Source organism: Chanodichthys erythropterus, chromosome 8, assembly GCF_024489055.1.
Source record: "Chanodichthys erythropterus isolate Z2021 chromosome 8, ASM2448905v1, whole genome shotgun sequence".
NCBI lineage: Eukaryota > Metazoa > Chordata > Actinopteri > Cypriniformes > Xenocyprididae > Chanodichthys > Chanodichthys erythropterus.
This window is the reverse complement of record NC_090228.1, coordinates 13,559,037-13,584,154: the sequence shown is the minus strand read 5'-3', so window position 1 is coordinate 13,584,154 and position 25,118 is coordinate 13,559,037. Positions and strand designations below refer to the sequence as shown.

Here is a 25,118-nt window from a genome sequence, read left to right as displayed (position 1 = left end):
CCCATTCTAAACAGTGACACGGGGCAGTGCAGTCGCCTGTCAATGACGTCAGTTACCTTTCTTACCGCCTTTACTGACGTAGAAACCACATGACAACAGTGCCGTGGACAAATACGGAAGTAGTGTCTAGCGTCCAGCAAACCACTAGCTTGCTTCAAGCAGTTCCTTATTTACTTCTTGCACGTTTTATGGTGGATTGTGTTACTTCTTTATGGAACATAATTACTGTTTACCATCTGCCGCTGGTTCTGTCGACAAGGACAGCTCCCGTAAACTCATGACCGGAAAAGCGGAAGCGGCGCCGGCGACTGTGTCATAATAAAAGTCCCGCTGCTCGCGAGGCGTGTGTTGATCAATCGCTCCAGCTCCTCGTTCAGCTCCCGCAACACTCGGTCCTGCTCTGCTTCATACTACAGTAACGTTAATAATCGCATCCATGAACATGAGTTCTTCCAGACTCCAATCCCTATTCTTTTGCACCGTCCGTTGAGATGGAGACCACATGTCCCAAGTTTCCGCTCTAAAACTTGGCGTCATGAAACTACGCCTTTGTTTTGAATAGGCTTCTAGCGACCTCTAGCGGAAAAAAAAAATACCACAAATTGTACCTTTAAAGACATCATTGAAATAGTCCATGTGACTACAGTGGTTCAAACTTAATTTTATGAAGCAACGAGAATACTTTTTGTGCACAAAAACAAAACACGCTGCTTATGTTGTAGACACTGTGCAGCGCCTTCCAGGTTCTACGTCAGAACGGCGACTCGCTGTTGGCCGGTTCCTGCGTCAGCATCACACGCATGCATGAGTCGGCGTTCTGATGTAGAACCTGGAAACGCTGCATTGTGTCTACAACATAAACAGCATAGGAGAATGACAGGTAAGAAAAGAAATTGTCGAATAAAGTCGTATTTTTGTTTTGTTTTTGCGCACATAAATTATTTTCGTAGCTTCATAAAATTAAGGTTGGACCACTGCAGTCACGTGGACTATTTTAACAATGTCTTTAGTACCTTTTTGGACCTTGAAAGTGGTAATTAAATTGTTGTCTATGGAGGGGTCAGAGAGCTCTCAGATTTTATAAAAAATATCTTAATTTGTATTCCGAAGATGAACGAAGGTCTTACAGGTTTGGAACGACATGAGGGGTACAGAATTTTCATTTTTGGGTGAACTAAACCTTTAAATGTTACTACATGTTTCAGAACATTCTGGGAACATTCAAAAGTAACGTTCCGATAATGTTTGCAAAATGATTGGAACGTTCCCTTAATGTTCACATGACCCAAAAAAAGTTTTTTAAAACATAAAAAAGTATGTTTTGAACATTCAGAAAAAAAACATTTACATAACTTAATGGGAACGCTAGCAAAACTAAATATACTTTTGTTAGTTGGGATAATTTATTATCAGTATCTTTTATCTATTTTAATCACTGGTTTATGTAGCATTTCTTACTGTTTTAAGACACTGTGTCAAGTTAAATAATACATCTTGAGACCCCTGTTACATTCTGTTGTCTCTGTATAGCTTTTATGGAAAGCAAGCATGTGTCCTGCATGAACGGCCTCTTAAAGTGCATGTGTAGCACTCACATGTCTTGGCTTTGGCAGAGGTAACAGGCCCTTCAATATCCACAAAGATAGGGTTGATAGTGACGGTGTACTCTGTGCCAGCATGCAGACCCTGCACCATGTAGAAATTAAAGTTGTCTCCTAGGTTCACATTTTCTATGTGTCCCTCTGAGGAAATAGGCAAGCAGAGATTTGCATTTATATTTATGTTTTTCAACAGGCTGCATTCAATATCAAAGCAGCTCAGTGCAGTGCTTGTGTACCTGATGATGACCAGGTGAGTCTGTACCCTGTGGCTCCTCTGACAGATGACCAGCGGGCTTGAACTGTGTCTGTAGTGGCGTTCTGCACTAGCAGTTGATCAACTGGGACCAGTTTCACTGCAACACGCAGAAAAAGATAAGTGCACAGAGTTTTGAGTGAGATGATGACAATGCATGACAAGAATCATAAAAGTTTTACTGCAGTTATTTAAAGGATTCTTAATGAAGATGTGTGTTACACTGCCATCTAGTGGTTAAACCAGCAACACACACAATACTTCCAAACCAAACAATTGAATATAAAATGGTCACTTTAATGATAATTTGTATTCCTATATATATTATATATATATATATATATATATATATATATATATATATATATATATATATATATATATATATATATATATATATATATATATATATATATATAATAATGACACACTATTATTTTGGAAGAGCAGATTATACATGATGTGTGAGATGAAAATATGCAATAAAAGTAAAGAAACAGAGGAAAAAAGAAAGAGGAAATAGACTTACAAGTTTTCCCGGTGATAGATACAGGCTCACTGAGACCCTCTGGATAGATGGCGTAGATGTTGACCTTGTACTCTTTATCCTCTTCTAAGGTGTCAATCACATGAGAGGAGACGTCGCCCATCAGCATCTGCTCATAAATGAGCCCGGGTCTGTCCGCTGAGGAGCAAAATATATGTGAGAAAACAACATCTGTAAAGTATCTCATATTCATTATCAGGTTACTCACTTCTTGGAACAGAGATTTTATATCCATTCACTTTTCCAAGCGGAGGTGTCCATCCCAGGCGTAAAGAGAAAAGTCCTTCTTCAATTACACGGAAGTTTGCAACTGGTGGCACAACAGCTGAAAAAAAAAGCATACGTATGCCCTTTTAAAGTACATTTATCATGCATAAATTAAATATATAATTAAAATAAAACCGAATTCAAACAAAATCAATTAATTAAAACTAAATTAATAAAAACTGCCTATGTATGAAGCACTTGACAGACCCCTTTAATGAACCTGATTTCACCAAGTGCAACATATTCCTGGATCAACATCTTTGTTGATCCTGGAACAACATTCCAATCAACCAATCAGATTTGAGGGTTTACAGTTTATGTCAAGTTTAGGCTTACAACCAGAGTTAGGTGCTTCTACATCAGTGTAATTCACTTATCAGTTCCCTTTGATTTTAGAGATACATTATGGGTAGGGCTAAGTTTTCAGAAAGGAATTTTGTTCCAGGATCAACAAAATATGTTGTTCCAGGCACTTTTTACTAGGCAAAATCACAGTGACCCAGAACCCTTTAATGTTCTATACAGAACCTTTTCTTGTAAGTGTATATATAGTTTGACACGCACTGGTTTCTGTGATAATAGTGGCAGAATCTCCAATGCGTCCGGGGTAGATGGCGTATACAGTGAGAGAGTACTCAGTCTTAGGACTCAGTCCGGTTACTGGAGTACTACTAATATCTCCCTTCAGATCAATCTGAGATAGAGAGAAAGAAAAGAATATATACTATACACATATACACTTGCAAATACATAATCAACATATTAGCTTATTGCCACATAAACAAAACTTGTCCATGTGCAGCCTTCCATCTGCTGTGCTGCATGGGGTGTGCATATGGACAGGTGAGCGTGTCTCACCTGTCTCTGCTGTGCTGGGAGCAGATGGCCCTTTGGAGACACAGGGGTGATGAGCAGCCTGTAGCCGGTAACGTCTCCTGTGGCCTGACTCCAGGTCAGCTGCAGAGAGCTGTAACTCAGCTCACTCACTTGCAGATCTTTAGGTCCTACTATCCTCTCCACCACTACAGCAGACAGAACAGCACACAGGATAAACATCATAGAATCAGCTCTTCGGATTCCTAATGCTACTGACCAGTTCTACCTTAGCAACTGTTGCCAGTCGCTATATTATCAGACAAACGTTGGCTCTTGAAAGATCTGTGTGATTGTGAAGATTTTGGAAAGTATAATCTAAAAAATGCTGGGTTATAAACAACCCAAGTTGGGTAACAATTGAGTTAAATAAAACTAGCCAGCACGTTGAGCAAACATTTAACCCAACCTCTGGGTTTGTCCATTTTCAACCCAACTTGGGTTGTTTTTAACCCAGCAATTTTTAGAGTGTATTCAAAAATATTGTAAAACGCTGTTGCCTGGTCACTTAATATTAGTGACACAAGAGAGAGGATCGGGTGTGTTTTTTTCTTTTTCTTTTTAAGATCTTTATATTAAAAATAAAAGTTGGTTATCTTTATAATAAATCTTGAGAGGTTCATTCAATCGGTCAAGCAATCATTCCCAAACTAACACATAATATGACATCATTAAGAAGACCTATACTGTTATAGGACATAAGTAACATTACAAAAAATGTGTCACTAAAATTAAAGTCAATTTATATTTACATTTAGGTAATAAATAGGAGCAACAGCACATAAACATTATCGCAGTACCATAATGAAAGTATTCAACTATTACATTAAAGTATTAGAGTATTCTCTCCTTAAAACTGCATGGAACCAAAGAAAGTAAAAAAAACGTGGTTTGAAATCGCTGGTGTTTCTGACGTCATAAACTACCTTGTAATCACGCCAACAAGTTGAACTCTGAGCTGGTGTGAATGAATGAAGGAGAGGCTAATTTGCATATTCATAGAAGGGCGTATACTAAATAAGGCAAGGGTGTAGAGTTACATTCAAGCTATTTTAAGGCTTAAAAACATTTTTTCAAGGAAAAAAAGTTAAAATATGTAATTTTGATGGTCAAAGATGAGCTTTAAGTGACAAAATTATTGACTACAGAGGTACTTTAATTTCGTCAAGTTTAATTACTATTAAAAGAAAGGGGTTAAAAAGACAAGTTATATATTATTGAATTACCAACACTGACACTATTGGATGAGAGCAAAATTTGACGGAATTGAGCTGGATAATGATACTAACATTGCAGACACTCTTATTGAACTGAACTGAATCAACATTGAACTGACTTGACTTGAATAATGACAATATTGCCTTTTGTAGAGCTGCCTATAGCTTAATTTAACTCCATTCATAATTGTAATTTGTGAAATTAATTGTAGTTTGGCCATTTTTGTGGAATTCGGCTTTTTAAATCAATCAATCAATGATTAAAACCTATATAATTTATGAGTGCATTTTATTGAAAATGAAAGTGTTCATGTAAATCTCCCATTTATTACATATATTTTTAGACTATATAAACCAAGGAAGGCAGAGTTTAACAAGAGAGCCAACTGTTTTTAGATAAGCTTGAAATTCAATAAATAAGAAAAGCCTCAAGTTTCATCAGCAAAACTCATGGTCACTTTACCAGGTGGCTTTTGTTTAACAGGTCGGGGTGGTTCTGAAGCAGTGAAGCAGATACGGCGAGAGAGTTTGGGCAGCAGGTGCTCGAGGAAAGAATAATCTGGGCTGAGCATCAGATGTTCCTCATAGGGTTCTGTAACAATCTTCTTCAGCTCAGACTGATCGGCATTCCTCACCCCTGAAGAACAAGCAACACACATCGAAAAGGCACAGATTAGCTTCAACACAGATCTGCTTCACCACTTCATACAGATTATGGGATCAGGGCACATTGCAGGCCAAACTCGAACCTTCATCACCCATATGATCACCATGGCTATTCACTTACCACTATGCCACAGCAGCAAAGTGACTTCATTTTTAAAAAAAATTATAATATGGAGGCCTGTAAGGCGCAGTCAATTCTTAAAAGCCGTGTGTATACATGAATGACCCTCATGTGTCTCAGACCTGTCTGCAGTGTTATCAGACCGTGTATCGGCTGTAGAGTGATGATGGGAAAACGTCACGCCGTGTCGCCCTGCTGTACATGTGTCTCATAGATGTGTCAAACGGCCTGATCTCTCTGGGAAAACTGATTAGAAAGGCAGGACACAGTGTCGGTGTGTGTGTATGTGCGTGTGTTGTGAAGGGGGGCAAGCCAAGGAGGAATGAGCTTGATGAAAAATTACAGCAATTAGTCGGCCACCGGGTAATGAGCCATAATTATTTCAGAACTCTGGGCGTCAAAACAGAAAGAGCGTGAGAAAGTCAAGGAAACAAAGCTGACACACACAAACATACACATGTTTTATGTCTTGGCACATTCACCAATATACCATTCAGTGTAAATCACTCCACTAGTTACTCTGAGTCACACGCCAAAACATAAAAAGTGTACACAAATGCGTCATGCATGCTGAAACCACAGCACACACACACTTTTTTGACATGAACAGCACCAAGTCTGTAAACTCACCCACAGCAAACAGTGAAATCCCACTGTCTGTAACAGCTTTAGCTGGACCGTCCACTGGATCATCTGAATGGCCATTAGTGATCAGAACAGCAATCTGAGGCCAGAAGGAAACATAATGTGATGCTTTATATCCCAACATGCAAAAGGGTGAATTCCCAAGAGCCAGAAGAATACTCAAATATGTGCTTATTTGTAATTAAAATGATGCCACATTGAAAAATCTTTTTGTTCTTAATGTTAGAAAACAATTTTCCTTTCTTTTATTTAATTTTTGGAGTTGAAATACAAACTGGACATTTCTATTGTGAGACTTTCCTAACTAGCCAGTTCTACGTAATACTAAAAAAAAAAAAGTGATAAAACTGGGTCATACTTGTAGATCCCCCTTAGACATGCCATGGGCTTTAAAAAAAATAAATAAAATAAAATAAATCTTGCAGAGTTCAAAGATGTACAAAAATATATTAAAGGGTAAATCTCACAAAGACTATTGAGAAAGGTCTTGCTTGTATATATGTAACCCCAAAGAAAAAAAAGTATCACTTTATTTTACAGTATATGCATTTACAGTTTACTTACATGAGAAAGTACTGAGTAATATAAGGTAACTACATGGACTTAGTGTGGATTGAGGTTAGGTTTAGGGTTAGTACCCATTTATACAACAGGACTGTAAAATAAAGTGCTACAAGGAAAAATAATATTGGTAGCACTTTATTTTACAGTCTTGTTCTGCATATACATACTACACTGTAAAAAATTACCAGGATTTTAACAGTAAAAGACTGTAAAAATGCTGTGGTGAAAAACTGTTCATTGGTTTACAGAAAGTTTCTGTACTATATACGGTGAATAACTGTAATAGATCTAACGGTACATTTAATGTAATTTTACGGTAAAATACCGTTAAATTCACAGTTGTTGAAAGTGAAAAATAACAATTCATTGTAAAATTTACAGTGAAAAAACGTAAATTGACATTCTCACAATTCCCTGCATGACACTTCACATTTGATATATTTTTGTTGAAATAACTCTGTTAACTGTTTAGTTTTTCTCATTTTTTCTAATCAGTTATGTACATTAGGGTTTTATGTTACATCTAATATTGTTAAATTAATGTTTATTGCATTTTTAAAATGTCATGCATGTTACCATGATGGTGTTTAGTGTGTGTGTGAATGACACTGTGTGCACCTTCTATATATTAGTATTGTCCTTCTCAACTTGTGGAAAATCTGCTTGCGATGAACTTTGATTCATCATGTGACTCTTATCACCACTGTGTTTGGTGACTGTCAGTGTATTATAAAGGTACAAAACAGATATTAGTACTTCATTAGTTTGGCAAATTAACATTATATAAGTTAATGAAATATGTTATTTTACCATAAATTTTACTGGGATTTTTTTTACACTGTATTGAAATCCAATGTTAAATATACATATTTAAAATGTAAAATTCACATGTAACTCCGTAAGTATGTTTACGGTTTGATGTCATTTTTACAGTATTGTTCTGGTAAACCACAGCTGCCGGTATTTTTCCGTAGAATTTGTTTCCGTAGATTTTTTTTTACAGTGTATGTACTTACTATAGCAATTACAATAACTGGGTTATAACTGTACTAACCCTGAACTAAACCTAACCTTAACCCATTACCAGTACTTTATTGGGTAATTACACTGTAAGTACATGTACTGTAAAATAAAGTGTAACAATAATATTTTACATAGAGAAAAGAAGGCTTACATTTAGGACTATTACATTTATTTATTTATTATTATGCATTGTGATCTTTTCAGGACAATTTGTTTACACCTCAATTTTCATTACTGTAATGAGTCTTCATGTATTTCTATTTACATTATTTTCAACAAGGATTCTCATTACCGTAATATATTTTTATTTCCTGCATTATAGAAAAACAATTCTATTATATAATTCATTTTTTAATTAAATCATCATACAGGTTATGTATTCTTTACAACTGAAATATATAATTATCTTTCACATTACAGTAACAAGAAACAAATTAGAACCGTCTTGACAGCTTTCATGAAATCCACCCAAAAAGTGTGAATTTGTATTAAAGGACTCAATCTGCCATAAAGAGTATCACGCTGATACTGATGCCCTTGAAAGCACACGGCATGAATTATCATCTCATTGCATACATAATTCCCCAACCGCAGCAGATCCAAACTTGCAAAGTCGCTTACACTCACAAATGAGTATTCTGGAAAAGAAACATCTCCTGGGTCACCTAAAGTTCACCGCATTGGTTGAGCCGGGTCTGGGTTCATCTTTATGCACATTACACTAGTATGCCATTACAGTGTATGCGATGAGAGTTTTAATAAAAAGGTAAAATCTCTGCAGTTCATTATAAACGCCAGCTCGTTTCTCCACACCAGGTGCTCTACGGCAAGACCAGCAGCTGTGTGCAGTTTGGAATCCTAATCAAGCCCTAAATTAGGATGGGTGGGACACTGCGGAGCAGAGTGTGTGCACTGCAGCACAGGACGTGATGTCCTGACTGAATCAATGGAGTGATTGCAGGTGCAGCTCTTTGAGATATAATTAGAAGGTTGTTCTGTGTGTATGTAAGTGACAGGATGTTTCATTTGGAAATGTAGCATTTCAATACTAGTTTGCAGATATCACTAAGATTCAGTATTATTCAGTATTCTGTCTTTAGTCTGTGTCCTAACCAAACGAATTACCATAAAATGTCAAACAATGCAAGCTGCGAGCATGAAAATTACATAGTCTTTTTGATTGCTTTCCTTTTATGCGGCATCATGCTGGGTAAAAACCTTTTGAATCCTTTTTTAGGGTTATAGCGTAGCCCCACTCACTTTAAAATGCCATTGGCCATAATTCTGATCCTCATAACTGTACTATAAACATCAAATATGTTCTGATTGGCTGTGATTGTATCATGGCGTGCAGCAAAATTGTCACCATCTTTAATTGTGAACTTTAGAGTCCCTAAAATTTAGAGAAAATATGCATTACTGCTCCCTTGTGGCTTTGGTTGTGTGTGAACTTGTCTTTTGTATTTACATGTAGCGCTTTAGATGCCGTTTCTGTTCCACCTTTGCAGTGTAAAGTCTTTTTCTTTCACAGATGGGTTAAGTAAGAAGGTGTTTTGAAGTGATTGTGATTGAAGCGTCACACCTTCGGGGAGTTGTCTCTGACGATAGAAGGACTGAACACTGACTCTACGAGGAATTCCAATGCCAGGCCGGTGCGGCTGTTGCCTCCCTCATACGGCACCTCCTCCACGGCTCTGAGCACTTCCTCCAGAGTCGAATAATCCGTCACAGCTATTCGCATCCTGAACGAGGACACATCCGGATACATATGGGGTATTTAAGCAGTTTATTCATGCTTACTAAGATACAAGGTCGAACACAGTATTCAGACATGCAGTACAGACCTGGGCAAGTCTGAATAGACAGTCACTCCAAAGCGAATGCCTTCCTGTCCAACCACACTTCCCTTGAAGGCTCGGATGATGTCCGCTATGAACTCTTTGATCTGCTGGAAGCTGGTTGGACCAACTGACCAGGAATCATCCACCAGGAACACAACATCAGCAGGCATGGCTGTACGACATACTGAAAGAACAAGAGCAAGAGGTTGATTTTTGACAAATTGTCCTCTTTTCCCATGGCTGAGACTGTTTTTATAAGCACATTTTTTTCCTAAAAGATGGCTAAAAGTTCATATTAAGAAATTTGGGCACAGTTCAGAGGAAATGGACACACCCCACAGAAAGCTGAATTGGATCGACAGAAAGATTTATGAATTACAATTCATAGAAGATCAACAAACACAACAGAAGTATTTCATTAGTCCAATAAAAAGACGTGTCTTTTGCAAGTCTGATGTTCTTTGGCTTTGTTTTGAATTTAAGGTAAATTGGAGCATTCTGGAAGTGTTCTTCCTCCATGACCCATAACATGAAAGTTACATTAATAAGTATAATGAAATAATATCTACATCAAATAGTATTTGATTCAATCAGCATTAGAGTTTCTCTGAATTTAACTGCATTTTAGATATACTTCATATTTCAATAAAACTTCAGGAAGGGGGTCCAACCTCACTCTTATCAAGGCTCTCTTGTTCACACCCAGCCACACAGTGTGCATTCACCATGAGATGGCAGTGTAGACTCAAAAAAAAAAAAAAATTATTTTCAGAGCTATTTAATGTATGCCTACTGATCTGCACTTTAGAAACCACATTAAACAGGAACAGCAACTACACACACAAAATAAGACACACAAAAAAAGTCCAGTCATCCAGTGCTTGTGTTATGGTTTGATCTAACCTACAATTTCAGGATGTTTTCTGAGCATCTTTTCCAATAGTGTATATCCTTAAAATGAATCCAAATAATTATTAATTTCTGTGCGAATGTGGCCTTGCTTGTGAGGTGATTGCACAATCACTGTGACGACTGGCACTAAGTGGACTGCAGAAGTCTTACAACTCTCTAGATGAACTGTTTTAGGCAGGAGCTAATCAGTACTAGATTAAACTTAATAGTAGCAGATAATGTACAGCCAGATCTCAGAGATCAGAGAAGATAGTTTTACACACCCACACCTGAAATACAACAAAAACCGAAGGAGACAAGTACATCCCAGGCTTTTCAGCGACTCTAACTCTAACACATTAAGAATGCCTTGAAATGATCTTTTCCCCCCTCCCAACAACCACAAGATGACACTATTATAAAATCAGAACAAATAGAGCTCTGGAAACAAAAGTATATGCATTAAACGGCATGACGTTATTGATCATCTGGCAGAAACTGCATAAAAAGTTCGGTCTCATTTCCGGAAAAGTTGGGAAAATCTGTGCCACCCACATCAAAAGGGAACAAACACTGCAGGCTGAAGTGATTTATCACTCATATACAGCATTCTAAGTGAGAAAAATGCTTTCGTGAAATAGGGAGGTTCATCAAAAGCAAACTTTAACGGTCCAGTGAGGATGCTCTCTGCAGGCAGCGCAAATGGTCTAGAGGCATTCAACCAGTAGAAAGGACGAGGACAGACGGACTGGAAAAATCTGAATTTGGCAGATGTCCTCTCACCCCAAGCATCTTCATTCAGGTGAACATTACATCAGTATACAGCTTTTAACGTGTACATATATATATATATATATATATATATATATATATATATATATATATATATACACACCGATCAGGCATAACATAATGACCACCTTCCTAACATTGCATTGTTTTGGTCTTTTGCTGCCAAAACAGCCCTGACCCATTGAGGCATGGACTCCACTAGACCCCTGAAAGTGTGCTGTGGTATCTGGCACCAAGACCCTCTAAAACCTGTAGGTTGCAAGGTGGGGCCTCCATGGATCGGAAATATTGTTCAGCACATCCCACAGATGCTTGATTGGATTGATATCTGGGGAATTTGGAGGCCAAGTCAACACCTCAAACTCGCTATTGTGCTCCTCAAACCATTCCTGAATAATTTTTGCTTTGTGGCAGTTCGGATTGTCCTGCTGAAAGAAGCAACAGCCACTAGGGAATACCGTTTCCATCAAAGGGTGTACATGGTCCGCAACAATGCACGTACAGGTAATTGTACGTGTCAAAGTAACATCCACATGGATGGCAGTACTCAAGGTTTCCCAGCAGAACATTGCCCAAAGCATCACACTGCTTCCACCGACTTGCCATAGTGCATCCTGGTTCTGTGTTCCCCAGGTAAGCAACGCACACACACCCGGCCATTCACGTGATGTAAAAGAAAACGTGATTCATCAGATCAGGCCTCCTCTTTCCACCAGTTCACACGGGCCAGCCTTCGCTCCCCACATGCATCAACGAGTCTTGGCCGCCCATGACCCTGTTGCCAGTTCACCACTGTTCCTTCCTTGGACCACTTTTGATAGATACTGACCACTGCAGACCAGGAACACCCCACAAAAGCTGCAGATGCTCTGACTGAGTCATCTTGCCATAACAATTTGGCCCTTGTCAACCACACTCAAAAATACGCTTGCCCATTTTTCCTGCTTCTAACAAATCAACTTTGTGGACAAAATGTTCACTTGCTACCTAATATATCCCACCCACTAACAGGTGCCATGATGAAAAGATAATCAGTGTTATTCTCTTCATCTGTCAGTGGTCATAATGTTATGCCTGATCGGTATTATATATAAAGTGAAAATACATTTTATATCCTAGTGTTTGGGAAACATGTTTGAAAACAGTCATTATTTTTGCTATTCCACTTGGTAACCAGACAGCAAAATCCCCAGAGTTAAAATAACTTTGCTCAGAGTACTACATATGGTCCCTCTCTAAGGGTGCGTTCACACTTGTAGTTCAGTTTGTTTGGTTCATTTGGTCCGGACCAAAGAGAAAAAAAAAAAAAAAACATTTAGTCCTGGTCCGGTTAGCGTTCACATTGGCAATTTTATCACCGAACCAAAAGATACCGAACCTTAAGGCATAGGGATACATTCACAACCTGATTGGCCGGATTTTATGACGTATTGCCTATTTTGAGACGGAACTTACCGAACATCCAAAACAATGCTGTTTGCTGAGGTAAATGCGCTCGTTGTGTGTGCGTAGCGGTGTGTAGCCTGCATGTGATGGTATTTTGGCCAGCTGGGAACTCGTGAAGAGCTTATAAAATGTGTAAAGTAGTCAAAACACCGGCGGGAATCCATCCGTCACACACACACAAATGATCTGCTGCGTGGAGACGCGCGTCTGATGCCTGTGATGGGCAAACTCGCGTCCCCTGCCAACACACCCATGTGGGGCCCATAAGGGTTGGATATGGGCTGGTGAGTGGGCCCCATCTGGGCTGCCCAGATGGGGCCCAGTTAGTTTTGTCCGGGGGTTCCATGGTGGCCCCATGTGGGCAAGCCCAGATGGGCTGAAGTTGGGCTTCACATGGGCCCTAGCTAAAACCCACACGGGCAACCCAGGTTTCTCCCATCTGGGGCCCACACTTACCTGGGCCCCATGTGGGCTGCACATGGGCCCCTGCTATTCTACCCATAAGGGTAATAACCATTATTATGGGCTAACAAATTCATCTTATTTTACAGTCAGCCCATACAGTTCTGTAACCCATGTTCATATTTTTTTTACACAGCTAATTTTACTGGGTCTGGTGGACCCACCATATTATTAGGCTTTTAAATCAATACAGCCATAACAATTCATGTAAAAAATACTTGACAGTTTACTTTAGCCATTTACCCCTGTGAGATCGCATTTATGATTGTTTGTTTTTTGTGAGAAACCAAGGAAATTCAATAAAAAAATTAAAAAAACATAGAAAAGATTATATCATTATTAGAGATTATTTCTTAGAACTTAATCAGAATAGGTGAAAATGCTTGAAATGTAACAATTTTGTAACTTTGTGTGGGAATAGCAGGTGCAGAAAGACAACACTCCTGCACACAGACGGCCAATGAGTTTGTGTTAGAAAAAAATAATAAATAGCATATTTTTTCTTTTAGCAACCTTTAAAACGGGTCCTTGAGACCCAAACATCTTAAGGTTAAATGAGCTACAATAATAACAAGACCAGTAATACAATTAATTACCTTTTTATTTAAGTAAAATTAACAAAAACATTAAGAAAACTCTCATTAAGAAAACTTTTGCTCAGTGTTCCCTCACTGTTAGAGACAGGATTAGCTACTTTCCACCTCAAATGAACCCGAAGCCTGAAGTCCTTGAGGGGTTGCCTGTCGTGGCCTGTCTATTACCCCCCAGTCCCTAGCACCAATGAGCCACTTGGAGACTGCCTTCTCTACATCTTTACAGATGATTTGGCTGGTCATGGTGCTTTTCTTTAAGCCTCCTGCAAGAAACAAATATAACAGTCACTTACTTTATATGTGCCACCACAGCTCTCAGCCAGGACTGTAAAGACAACTATGGCTACGTTCACACTGAAGGGCTTAATGCTCAATTCCGATTTTTTGAAAAAATTCGATTTTTTGCAAGGCCGTTCACATTTTCAATTAAATGCGACTTTTTGTTATCTCCTGTGTGAACGTTAAATGACCCAAAAGTGACCCGCATGCGCAGAAGAGTACGCAACGGTCAACGACGTCACTCGTTGTTTGTGGAAGTAGACGGCCACCTTGTTTGTTCCAGGCTTTAACCCTCCTTTATTTGGCTCGGAGGCTTTTTATTTGTCGCTGGCATTGGAGCCAGGATCGTCTGTAACCACGCTCGGCCATTTTGCTGGAAATGTTTTCGTAAACCGCCCGGTTCCGATAAGAGCCCTCGAGTTTGGCCTGAATAAAGCTGTCACCCCAAATATTAATTAAATCTGTGACCTAGCTTCCCTTCCATTGACTGGTCTCAGCAGCATCGTCCGCCATGGTTGTTGTTTATCTTCTCGTTCCCGCCTACTTCAACGCACAATTATGACATTTGTAGCATATCAATGACGTACGGGTCAGATACATGTGGTCTGGCCGTTCAGACGGAGGTCGCATTTCAAAAGATTGGATACGTATCGGATTCAGGACCACATACCCAAGTGGCCTGGGTCACATTTGAAAAGATCGGATCTGTGTCGTTCAGACTGTCATGAAAAGATCAGATACAGGTCGCATAGGGGCAAAAAATCGGAATTGGGTCGTTTCAGCCTGCAGTGTGAACGTAGCCTATGTAAAGAAAAGTGCTATATAAATCAATAAGATTATTATTAGAACTACACACATACTCTTAAACACACAAGTTAGGCAACTTACTTGCAACTCCATACACAGTGGCTACGTTTACATGCTCCAATTTTCACCAATCCGAATGAATTGAATCTGATTGCAGATCTGTTTACATGTACTCTAAACATTGTAATCTGATTCAACTATCCATTTATATGTGTTTTATATACATTATGATTAAAACGTTTGCGCACGCACTGTGCGTGCGTGACGTCATATCAGTCACACATGCGGTAACCCAGGTTGCGTCAACAGACGATTATCATGTATCGACGATAGCGGGAGATATTGTCAACAGCTTCAAATCTTGGCAATATTAAGAGGATTTAGTATTTCCAATTAATGTAGGCGTGTTACATTCTTCTAGTCTTATTATAACTATTAGGTTCAGCTTCTTTTATTAAATTAATATTATATGTGCTGTGAGGATAATAAAAGATTAGGCTTTTAGCTATCTTTAAAAATGATTTAATTTTTTTTTTTAGGTCTATTATTACAATGAATTATAGCCTATAATTAAAATTATTTAGAGTGTAGGCTATAATACTATTTCCTAACACTGCAGTCATCAATGAAAATTAAGTGCAGCATTACTTCAAGCACCGACTAAAAAAAAAAAAAAAAAAACTGTTTAACACAAAATAATAATAGACAAATAAACTGGCGAATAAACAAAGAAGTTACCCAGAACTCAAAGATCCGTATTCTCTATTATTCTCACTTGTTCCACTTGCCTATATGTACAGCCACCAGATAAATAATGGAATAAATTATTTTTTTATATACCGTTACCAGCATATTATATTGAAATTCATCTCTGAGAGAATATGCTCCGTTAATGCAGCGTCAGACAGCTCCGTCACTTTTTAATTTCACTTTCTGTGACTTTTTCACCAGCAATAACTCTTGCGCAAAGTTTGCACGTTGCTTCTTTTATGATATCCACTGGCTCCCCTTCTTGTTTTTAAACGGAAATATTTCCAATATTATGATGAAGGGATACAACTACGTCACTGCCTGTTGGCATCTTTTCAACTCAAAACGTGAACGTACTTTGTGCACTGCGTAATGTGTGTCAACATTGCACTGCGCATGTGCCCCAGATCTTCTGAGAACGAATGAGATAGTAGTCGGATTCAAGCGTTTACATGGTCATTTTTTGCTGTTGGATTGGATTAGAAAAGGAATAAACCACCCCTTTCAATCCGATCTAAATTTCATTCGCATCAAGCTCAGTCGGATCGATTAAGGTGTTTACATGAACGTCTTTCAATTTGATTGAGCCGTCAATCCGATTACAAATGGATTATTTGGGTGCAAGTAAACATAGGCAGTAAATAATGTTTATAACTTTGGGGTCTTGTGACAGCTTTCTAGTATCAGTACAACTTAAAACATTATCTACATGCACACCTATCATTACTTCATACAGTTTTAAGGCCTTGAACTCTCTCTTCCCGTTTCGGCCCACAAAGTTGTACTGCCAGTTGGATGGAGGGCGTGGAGGTGTCAGCAGAGATCTGAGGGTGGATGGAGCCGGTGGATGGAGCCGGCACAGATCAGAGGGTGGATGCAGCCGGTGCGCTGTAAAAAAAAAAAAAAAAAAAAAAGAATAATTTTGTTGTGTTGGTTCAGCAAAAATCCACACTGTAAAAATCTTGTACAACAAAAAAATTCATATATATATATATATATATATAATTTAAATTCTTAAGTACTTCTGTATCCAATAGACATTAAATGTTGAATTGGCTCAACTACAAAAGATTTGGTACAGAATAGTTTTCTCCAGAAAACAAATAATGTCAAGTTGACTTACATTTTCTTTTTTTTATAGTGGAGGTGATGACCTGAGGGTGGATGGAGGTGTAGGCCTGATGGGGCTCATCCTCACTGGACAAAATCACTCGCCTAGAAATCTATAATATACAAGCACAATCAATGAGTTTAAGTGTTTTAAAAACAGTTGGTTAAAAAATATATACATCTCTGGTATCTACACTCTAGATACCAGAGACCCTCACATTGATCCTTAACATCTGTTCCAACACCCTATGCTCCCTTCAGGCATGCACACATCCATTTGTATACATCTCTTATCCCCCCAAAACATGCGATTGTTATTTTTATTAACTGACATTACATTACATTTAATATTATTTATTTCTTAATCATATATCTGTTGTCTACCTCCCTCGTTTTGACAGCTTTGAGCCAAATACACTTAACAAAACTCCCACAAAACATGTCCTTCCTGTATCATTGGGAAATTTTTCACCATCCATTTAGTAGTAGTAATTCAAATAGCCTCACCTCTTTCTGCGCTTCCCCCTTCCCATATTCTCTGTAGAATCGGACTCGGTTCGTACATCTGTGTTCATATTCGACTAATTTTGTGCAGGCAATTTCATACGTTGCTGTGGGAGACATAGTGGCAATTAGTTTCATTCAGAGCAAATTTTACATTTCTAATGACACCCACAACCTACAAACAAAATATATATATTAAATTAATTATTATCAGTAAGTGTATAATATTTAAAACACATTGAAATAAATGAAAAAACTTTTAATAGCAATAGAAGATAACTACTTCTCTTGTTAGAGAAGAGTCAACATTTTTTGAGTGCACACCCACAAAAGTGTCCGAATGCGCCATGTGCAAAATGGATTGGGTCTTCTGACCTTTTGATTTTGATTAATATGTGAAATATGAGAGAGTTAAGACAGTGCTTATTTTGAAGACAGAGAGAGGGGCGGGGAGGGGCTCTCTGCTCGTTCTCTCTGTCACTCAGTTAACATGCGCTCTATCACAAGCGCAGCAGTCATCTACATCAGTCATAGATCACAATAACTGATCAAAACCAGGCTTTGGCGGGACAAAAATTTGTTTTGTCGGCCGCTAAAAAAATAAACGCAGGAAAACCCTGTTAAGGTTTGGTGATTTACGGTAGAAATAAAGGCACAAGTTGACAAAATATAATGAAATAACCACCTTAATATGTAATGTTGACATTTTTTTTTATTTTTGACATTAAAGCTTAAATGTTAAGGGAGCAAACTGGCCCAAAATCTAAAAATTGATCACTGCATGAAAAAACCGATGTTTTCACCTGCCGTGTCTCGAAGTGCAGCAGAGTGCTCGCGCGCTCCCGCGGCCAGGGGATGCAAATCCTGGCGGGGATATGTGCCTTAATTGGCACGACACCCTGGCCGATAAAACTTTGCTGACATTCACATGGACTTTCATCAGTGTTTTTGCTTTAACTGTAAAATGCAACAAGTACAAATATTAAAATTCCACGAGCTGGTAAAAGCGGCTGAAATTTACAGTCTTTTTAACAGCTTGCCAATACTTGTTCGACTGCCTTGCTAAGAAGTTTACTGTAACCAAATAGTTCTAAACAATATATTTAAGTCAACCACTCAAAACAAGCTCAAATGCTAACGTTACTGACTTAACTTAAAGTCGTCTGTTCAACGCTTTAACCAAGTTTAAGCTACATCTGCTAATGCACAAACATTTGCTAAAAGCTTTCCTCGAAACTAATACTTTACAAAAAAGCTTTAGGTTAACATCATGTGGTAAAATCATCCCCAAGTTTATTATACTCTTACCTGCCTTTTGTCCACACGACGACACCGGTGAACTCGAGGATCCTTAACGGACAGCAGACTACTGAAAGGCGGCAAAGTTGTTGCTGGGCAGATTCTTTCGCTCGGCGATGGGGGTGGAGCTTTCCAGATGTGCGCTGCACAGAGTGCGCACTGCTTACGGTTTGAACATTTTGTGGGGAAACCGTACAAACTTGTCTTTTGAAACTCGTACAACGTTCTTAAGACAACTGTTTAGCTGCAGTCTCCAATTTGGCGCTCTAGCGATTAATAAACAGAATTATTCTTGCGGAAGAACACTGCAGCCGGAGATACGTCTATGACGAGTCACGCAGGGACTTTGCTCCTCCGCAGCGATTCCTACTTGACCGGCCTGAAATAGTCCTAATGTAAACACTTATTATAAATGTATAATGATTCGGGGTAAGACAAAAACACGGTTAGGAAAATTGATTGTTAGATGGATGGATTGAAAATGAATGTTGTACATTTTCATTATAAAATTTTTGTAAATCTTAAAACACACAAAAATGTTACAGACAGCAGCTAATCTAATAAAATTTGTATAAAAAGTGGACCTAGCCCAGAGTCTATATTGTTAAAAATAGCATCCATGTCTGACAGTCAATTTTGAATGGAGCCCTTTAGCCTATCTACTGCCCATGTGGGGCCCAACAACAACAGCCCACCCTGAGCCCATGCCCAACCGAAGCCCAACTAGCCCAAGCGAGGCCCATGTGGGCCCCAACTGGACGTGTTTGCAGGGGTCTATGACGAGAAAAACCGACATGCGCGATGATTCTGTCCTTTTTAGGGTCTCGTCTTCCTGTTTTTTGTTCGGTTACATGTCTTTGGTCCAAGTTGCGTTCAAATATCATTCGAACCGCACCAGAGTTCGTTTGGAAGCGGACCGAGACCCATCTTTTCAGTGGTCTCGGTCCGCTTGTCTGGTGCGCACCAGGGTTCGGATGGCAGTGTTCACATATGTTCACAAACGAACCGCACTAACCGAGCAACCGCACCAGGGTTCGTTTTAATCGAACCAAACATGACAAGTGTGAACGCACCCTAAATAGTGTTAAAATATCACTGAAGCAGAGTTAAAGTTAATGAGATAATTAAGCAATTAATTAAGTGATGATTGTACATTAATGATGAGCACCTGCTGTTAACAAGCAGAATCACTGAAGAAAAGAGAAACTACAACTGCCTTCAGCCACTGCACTCTGGGGATTTTACTGTGCATGCACCAAACCCTATCCTTTCATTCGTTCATTCGTTCATTCGTTCATTCGTTCATTCATTCGTTCATTCATTCGTTCGTTCGTTCGTACGTACATACATTCATTCTTTCGTTCGTTCATTCGTTCGTTTGTTTGTTCATTGATTGATTCAGTACATGATTCAGAATTCACTCCATCATTATCTTTTTTTCCTGCTGCCTCTCACTACTTCAAATCCATTAGCATTCACAGTAATACCTGCAACCTGCAAAAGAGCCACAACACAGCACTGCCATGTCAGGACAGACTTTTCATCGCATACAGCACAATAAACAGATCTCTCTAGATCTGATTCTAGATACATCTCTAGACACATCTCAGACTGTGCAGTAGTGTGCAAAGAGGATTACACTAAAATCATCTGTTGTTAGATTAAAATCATCAGCCTGTGAAGAAGATGCAGCTTAACAAGATACAACTTAAAAGAGCTCCATTCAGTGCTGAGCCATAGTCAGTGAAGAAATAAGGCTATTAAGCAAACATTTGCTTATACTTTAAAAGCAACTGTAACAGAGTGACAGGCCATTACCATGACAACAAGACCCTGAAGGTAATGAGAAGTGACTAACTGTGTATTTACAGATATAAAGGTTGATCACTGGGTTATAAGCTCATGCTTTTACATTTAACAGGGTTTCGACAAAGCAGGAAGAGATGGTGAAACAGTACAAGGACGTGACCTCAGAAAGTACATTCTTTCCATTTCATATTTAAGTGTCTGTCACTGCAAACAGCCATTTTGAAGAGGTGTGGAAAATTACAGTGTTTCAGGGCATTAGTGCATCAGTCAGTAATTGGTCCTGACAGACTCTTCTAAAACCATCCTGCGTGAATTCAATATGTTTCACATTCTTGCTCTTTTAGCTCTCTCCCCCTCACACTCACAGCTCAAGGTGAAACAGAAACACACACACACTGATTTCTTTGTAGACAGTTCTGTGCTGATGGAAATCAGAGAGGGGTACAATGATTTATCTTAAAAGGCTCAAACCAAAGGTATCAAGCTGCAGCAGGTCTGCAGATGGGCCGCAGCAGAACCTGCTGACTCAGCAGGAAGTATGTGGAAAGAACTCTGGGGCCACTTCAACTGCACCTGTACAGCCTCATCAGGTGAACTGACACACATGGTAATGATTAAAAGTAAACTTCCCTGAAACACTATTGCAAAAGAATCTCATACAACAAGAAATTTGTAAGGATTTGGTTCATCAAGGTTCATTTATGTTTTTAGGACAGGACAGGACAGTGACAGGAACCTATCAGCGAGGTGAATGCATGTACAATTAGGATCTCTTTAATATCTCTATTATTTGTCCCAGACAGCAATAAGATAAAAGTGAAAATAATTGAATAGGCAAAAAGCACCCTCATTGAAGTAACTGATTAATTATTGAACTAATAAAAAATAAATAAATATGAATATTTAAAACTGAGTATTAATAATAACTAATTAGCATCTAGCACAGGGGTGCCCAGTCCTGTTCCCGGAGATCTACCTTCCTGCAAAGATCAGCTCCATCCCTGATCAAACACAACTGAACCAGCTAACTGAGGTTCACACTGATTATTTGTGTATCAGATTGGAAACTGATCTAAAATGACTAACTGTCCACATTCAGGCTACAGACTGTCAGTCCAAATCCGATTGTTTGATCTAAATCTGATAGGTATGTATCTGAAGCATGGAGTGGTTTGGAAAACAGATGGTGTCTTATTTACAACATGACAATGTGTAAACAGCATGCGCTGGGCTACTGCGTCTTATGAGGCTGGTTTGTGTGACTTTATTCCATGCTGTCGCCTCCACCAGTTTTAAAACATATATCTGTTTTATTGTCATTTTCTGCTCATCCAGCGCTTCACAACAACACAACCTTGTTTCTGCAGTGACTTTCAACTTGTTTCCTTTAAAAAATCTGGTATGTTTATGTTTTACGTGGTGTGAGAAAGTCACATAAACCATGGAAAATCTGATCAGAGCAGTCAGACTGAAACGGATTTAAAGAAATGCCATTTTAATAGGACTTCGAACCACATATGAATGTAGCTCAAAACTGATTTCATTTCATGTGATTTTTTGCCATTCACACTTGCTAAATCTGAATGGATTGGATATGGACAAAAATTGGGCTAAGGCTACGTTCACACTGTCAAATCCAATTATTTGTATATCCACTTGGAATCTGAACTGATGTCTACATTGTGTATCGCAACTGCTCAGATCTGTTTTGTGTGTCCATGTTGCTCTTTAGTTTTCTGGATTATCTGCATTGTTTTTTATGGCAATGACGTTGCGTTGGTAGCCAAAACAACATTAAAAAAACGCAGCATGGATTTTCATGCTCGCCTCGCACTTTGCAACAACACAACCATGTTTCTGCAGCGACTTTCAGCATTGTATCCTATAATGATGTTTACGTTTTTCGTGGTGTGAGAAAGCCACATAAACCAGTCAGACTGAAACAGATTACCAGAAATGTGATTTGAATATGATTTCAAACCACATATGAATGTAGCTCGAAAAGGATTTGTAAAAAACGCATTTCATGTGATTTTTGGCCATTCACACTTGCTAAATCTGATCGGATTTCAATCTTATATCGGATTTGGACTGACAGTCTAAAAGCAGTCTGAACAAGGCAGATCATCAGGGGCTGTATTCACAAAACATCTTAGCTAAAACTAGCTCCTAAATCTGTGAAACGTTAGGAGTAGGCAAGAGGACTCCTAAATCACTAAGACCAAATCACAAACAGTCCTAATCCACCCAAAGACACTGAACACCATTGAGGCAATAGCGATCGAGCCTTAGTTGCTGAACTTTTCTTCATAAATGCAATACATTTTTATTTATAGATTTGAATCTACGAGGAGATGCAAAAAAAAAAAAAAAAAAAAAAAAAAACTTTAACAAATAAATAAATAAATATTGTCTGATTACCTGTGTCAATGGTTTTCATGAGTTCACACTTACAAATGATTGAATAGAGTAAAAAAAAAAAAAAAAAAAAAAAAATTTTGATTAGTTTGATTAGTGACACTTAGCCTATTTTAAAACCTTTATGGCAACATTTTATTTTGACAATGGCAACATATTTATTAAGAAATATTTATTTGAATAGGGCAACATTTGTGTTTTAAAACCTTTATTTTAATATGGAAACATGACACATCATTCTACAATATTTCTATGATTAAATCGCTGACTCCTCCCTATCAGCCAATCCCTGTGTGCATAGTCCATAGCAACGAGGTCAACCCCACCCTTACTCTTAGCTTAAGACTTCTCTCTATTTCTTAGTAAAAGTTTGTCTCAGCAGCTTTGTGAATAGGTTTTAAGAGAAAACTCTTAGCTAAGAACTTTTACTGCTATTTAGGAGAACTCTTAGTGGTAAGATACAATGTTTTGTGAATACGGCCCCAGATTTTTTGGATCTGAACTGTGCAGTTAGGTAGATCTCCAGGAAAAGGATTGGGCACCCCTGTTCTAAAATATCAATTTATCATTTTACATCTTAATTATCGTTTTAAATATAATATTAAATATTTGATGTAAAATCATAGAGTGGGAAAGTAAAAGAAATCACAATGTACGCAAAAAAAATCATTTTTGTGATGCTACTCAAAACATGAAGTGAATTAAAAACAGCGGAAGTCTAATGTTTCTTTCATTTCTTTTAGCTTAATTCTGGAGGGCCACTGTCCTGCAGAGTTTAGCTCCAACTTACCTCAACACACCTGCCTAGTAAGAACTTGATTAGCTGGTTCATGTGTGTTTAATTCGGTTTTGGAGCTAAACTTTGCAGGACAGTGGCCCTCCAGGAGCAGGACTGGACCCCTGACTTAATTCAAATGGTTCAAATCCAAACACTAAGGGTTGGATGTCATTCTTGCATATACTGAGAGTCACTCAAATTTAGTTACTCGCCAAACTTGAGCAAATGTTCATTTTGTACCTTGCCTGCAACCTTTTCAGAGTGTGATTGATTGAAGGGCGGGGTATTGGCAGTTCACTGGGGACTGAAGAGGCCCTATCGCATGTAGATAAAGTGTGAGTCAGCAGTCTACCTTCAGCCTCTGCAGTGGCGCTTTGATAGGAGAGCGACAGGGACAAGAGGAAGATCCATACGCCGCAATATCCCATTCTCTCGCTCTCTCTCGTCCTCTGACTTTCTCTTTCGTTCCCTGTCCTCCCCCTCTTATCTCTCTGCCGGCAGATCCTCTTCCTTGGACTGATGTCCTGAGATGGGCGTGTTCTCCGCTTTATTTAGCTGCTATGCTCTCTCCCTTTTATCTGTAAGACAGAGGAAGAGAGATCGGTATCGTCATACATATGCATATACACACATTCAGAATAATCATTTTGATCTATTCTGTTAGCAGAGTCAATGTAATCGCTAAATCTTCGCTGAAAATCGCCTGTATAATCCGGCACATTTATCCTGTCAGATATGGCTGTGAAGGCCTGCTGAGCGCTGGTTAAGAAATGAATAGCACTCAGATGGAAACAGGTATTATTCAAATAAAAGAGAATTGTTTAAGGTGAAGAAACTGGGGTACTGCACAATGCTATTCTACTTAGAAGTTTATTCCTCTCAGAGTGTCATGTAAAGATGAAATTCAACAAGGACAGTAATACAATAAAACTTTGTACAGCAAAAAGAATGATAATTGTGTCATAATTTACATTTTGTTCTTCTGTAGAACACAGAAAGAGAAGTTTGATAGAATGTTATGCTGCTTTATTTTCCATATAATGATATGATAGTGGCCTCGGGCAGCCAATGTCCAAGAAACTAGTTACAACATGCCACAATTGATCAAAAGTGACAGTAAATACATTTATAATGTTACAAAAGATTCAAATATAGGCTGTTCTTTTAAACTTTCTATTGATTAAAGAATTCCGAAGAACAATTTATTATGGTTTCCACAAAAATTTTAAGCAGCATAACTGTTTTTAACATTGATAATAATAAGAAGAAATGTTTTTTGAGCACCAAATGACTCTAAAGGATCATGTGACACTGAAGACTGGAGTAATAATGCTGAAAATTCAGAGTTACCATCACAGGAATAAATGACAATATTTTAAAAAAGACAACAGTTGTTATATATATATATAGTGCATCTTCACACAATGTTGTGGCCCCAAAATGTCTAAAGGCCTATTCACACCGCACATGCAAACACCAACAAACAAGTTGGCCGTGAGATTTAGAATTTTATGAAAAATAACTATCATGTTCACACTGCCCCAACAGACACCAACAAATGC

At 38.4% G+C, this 25,118-nt stretch overlaps 1 protein-coding gene across 1 annotated transcript in view; it reads right to left on the bottom strand.

The window, feature by feature from the left end:
• col7a1l (collagen type VII alpha 1-like) overlaps positions 1-23,984 on the bottom strand; it is a 73,955-nt gene extending 49,971 nt beyond the window's left edge. The window contains exons 1-11 of the mRNA XM_067392261.1: positions 23,909-23,984; positions 9,622-9,802; positions 9,360-9,519; positions 6,176-6,269; positions 5,222-5,395; positions 3,527-3,690; positions 3,233-3,362; positions 2,610-2,726; positions 2,384-2,539; positions 1,838-1,954; positions 1,596-1,742 (exon numbers count right to left, since the gene is read on the bottom strand). Of these exons, the coding sequence (XP_067248362.1) occupies positions 1,596-1,742; positions 1,838-1,954; positions 2,384-2,539; positions 2,610-2,726; positions 3,233-3,362; positions 3,527-3,690; positions 5,222-5,395; positions 6,176-6,269; positions 9,360-9,519; positions 9,622-9,802; positions 23,909-23,984 (1,516 nt within the window). The remainder of the gene's footprint in view (positions 1-1,595; positions 1,743-1,837; positions 1,955-2,383; positions 2,540-2,609; positions 2,727-3,232; positions 3,363-3,526; positions 3,691-5,221; positions 5,396-6,175; positions 6,270-9,359; positions 9,520-9,621; positions 9,803-23,908) is intronic.
• Between the last annotated feature and the right edge of the window lie 1,134 nt (positions 23,985-25,118).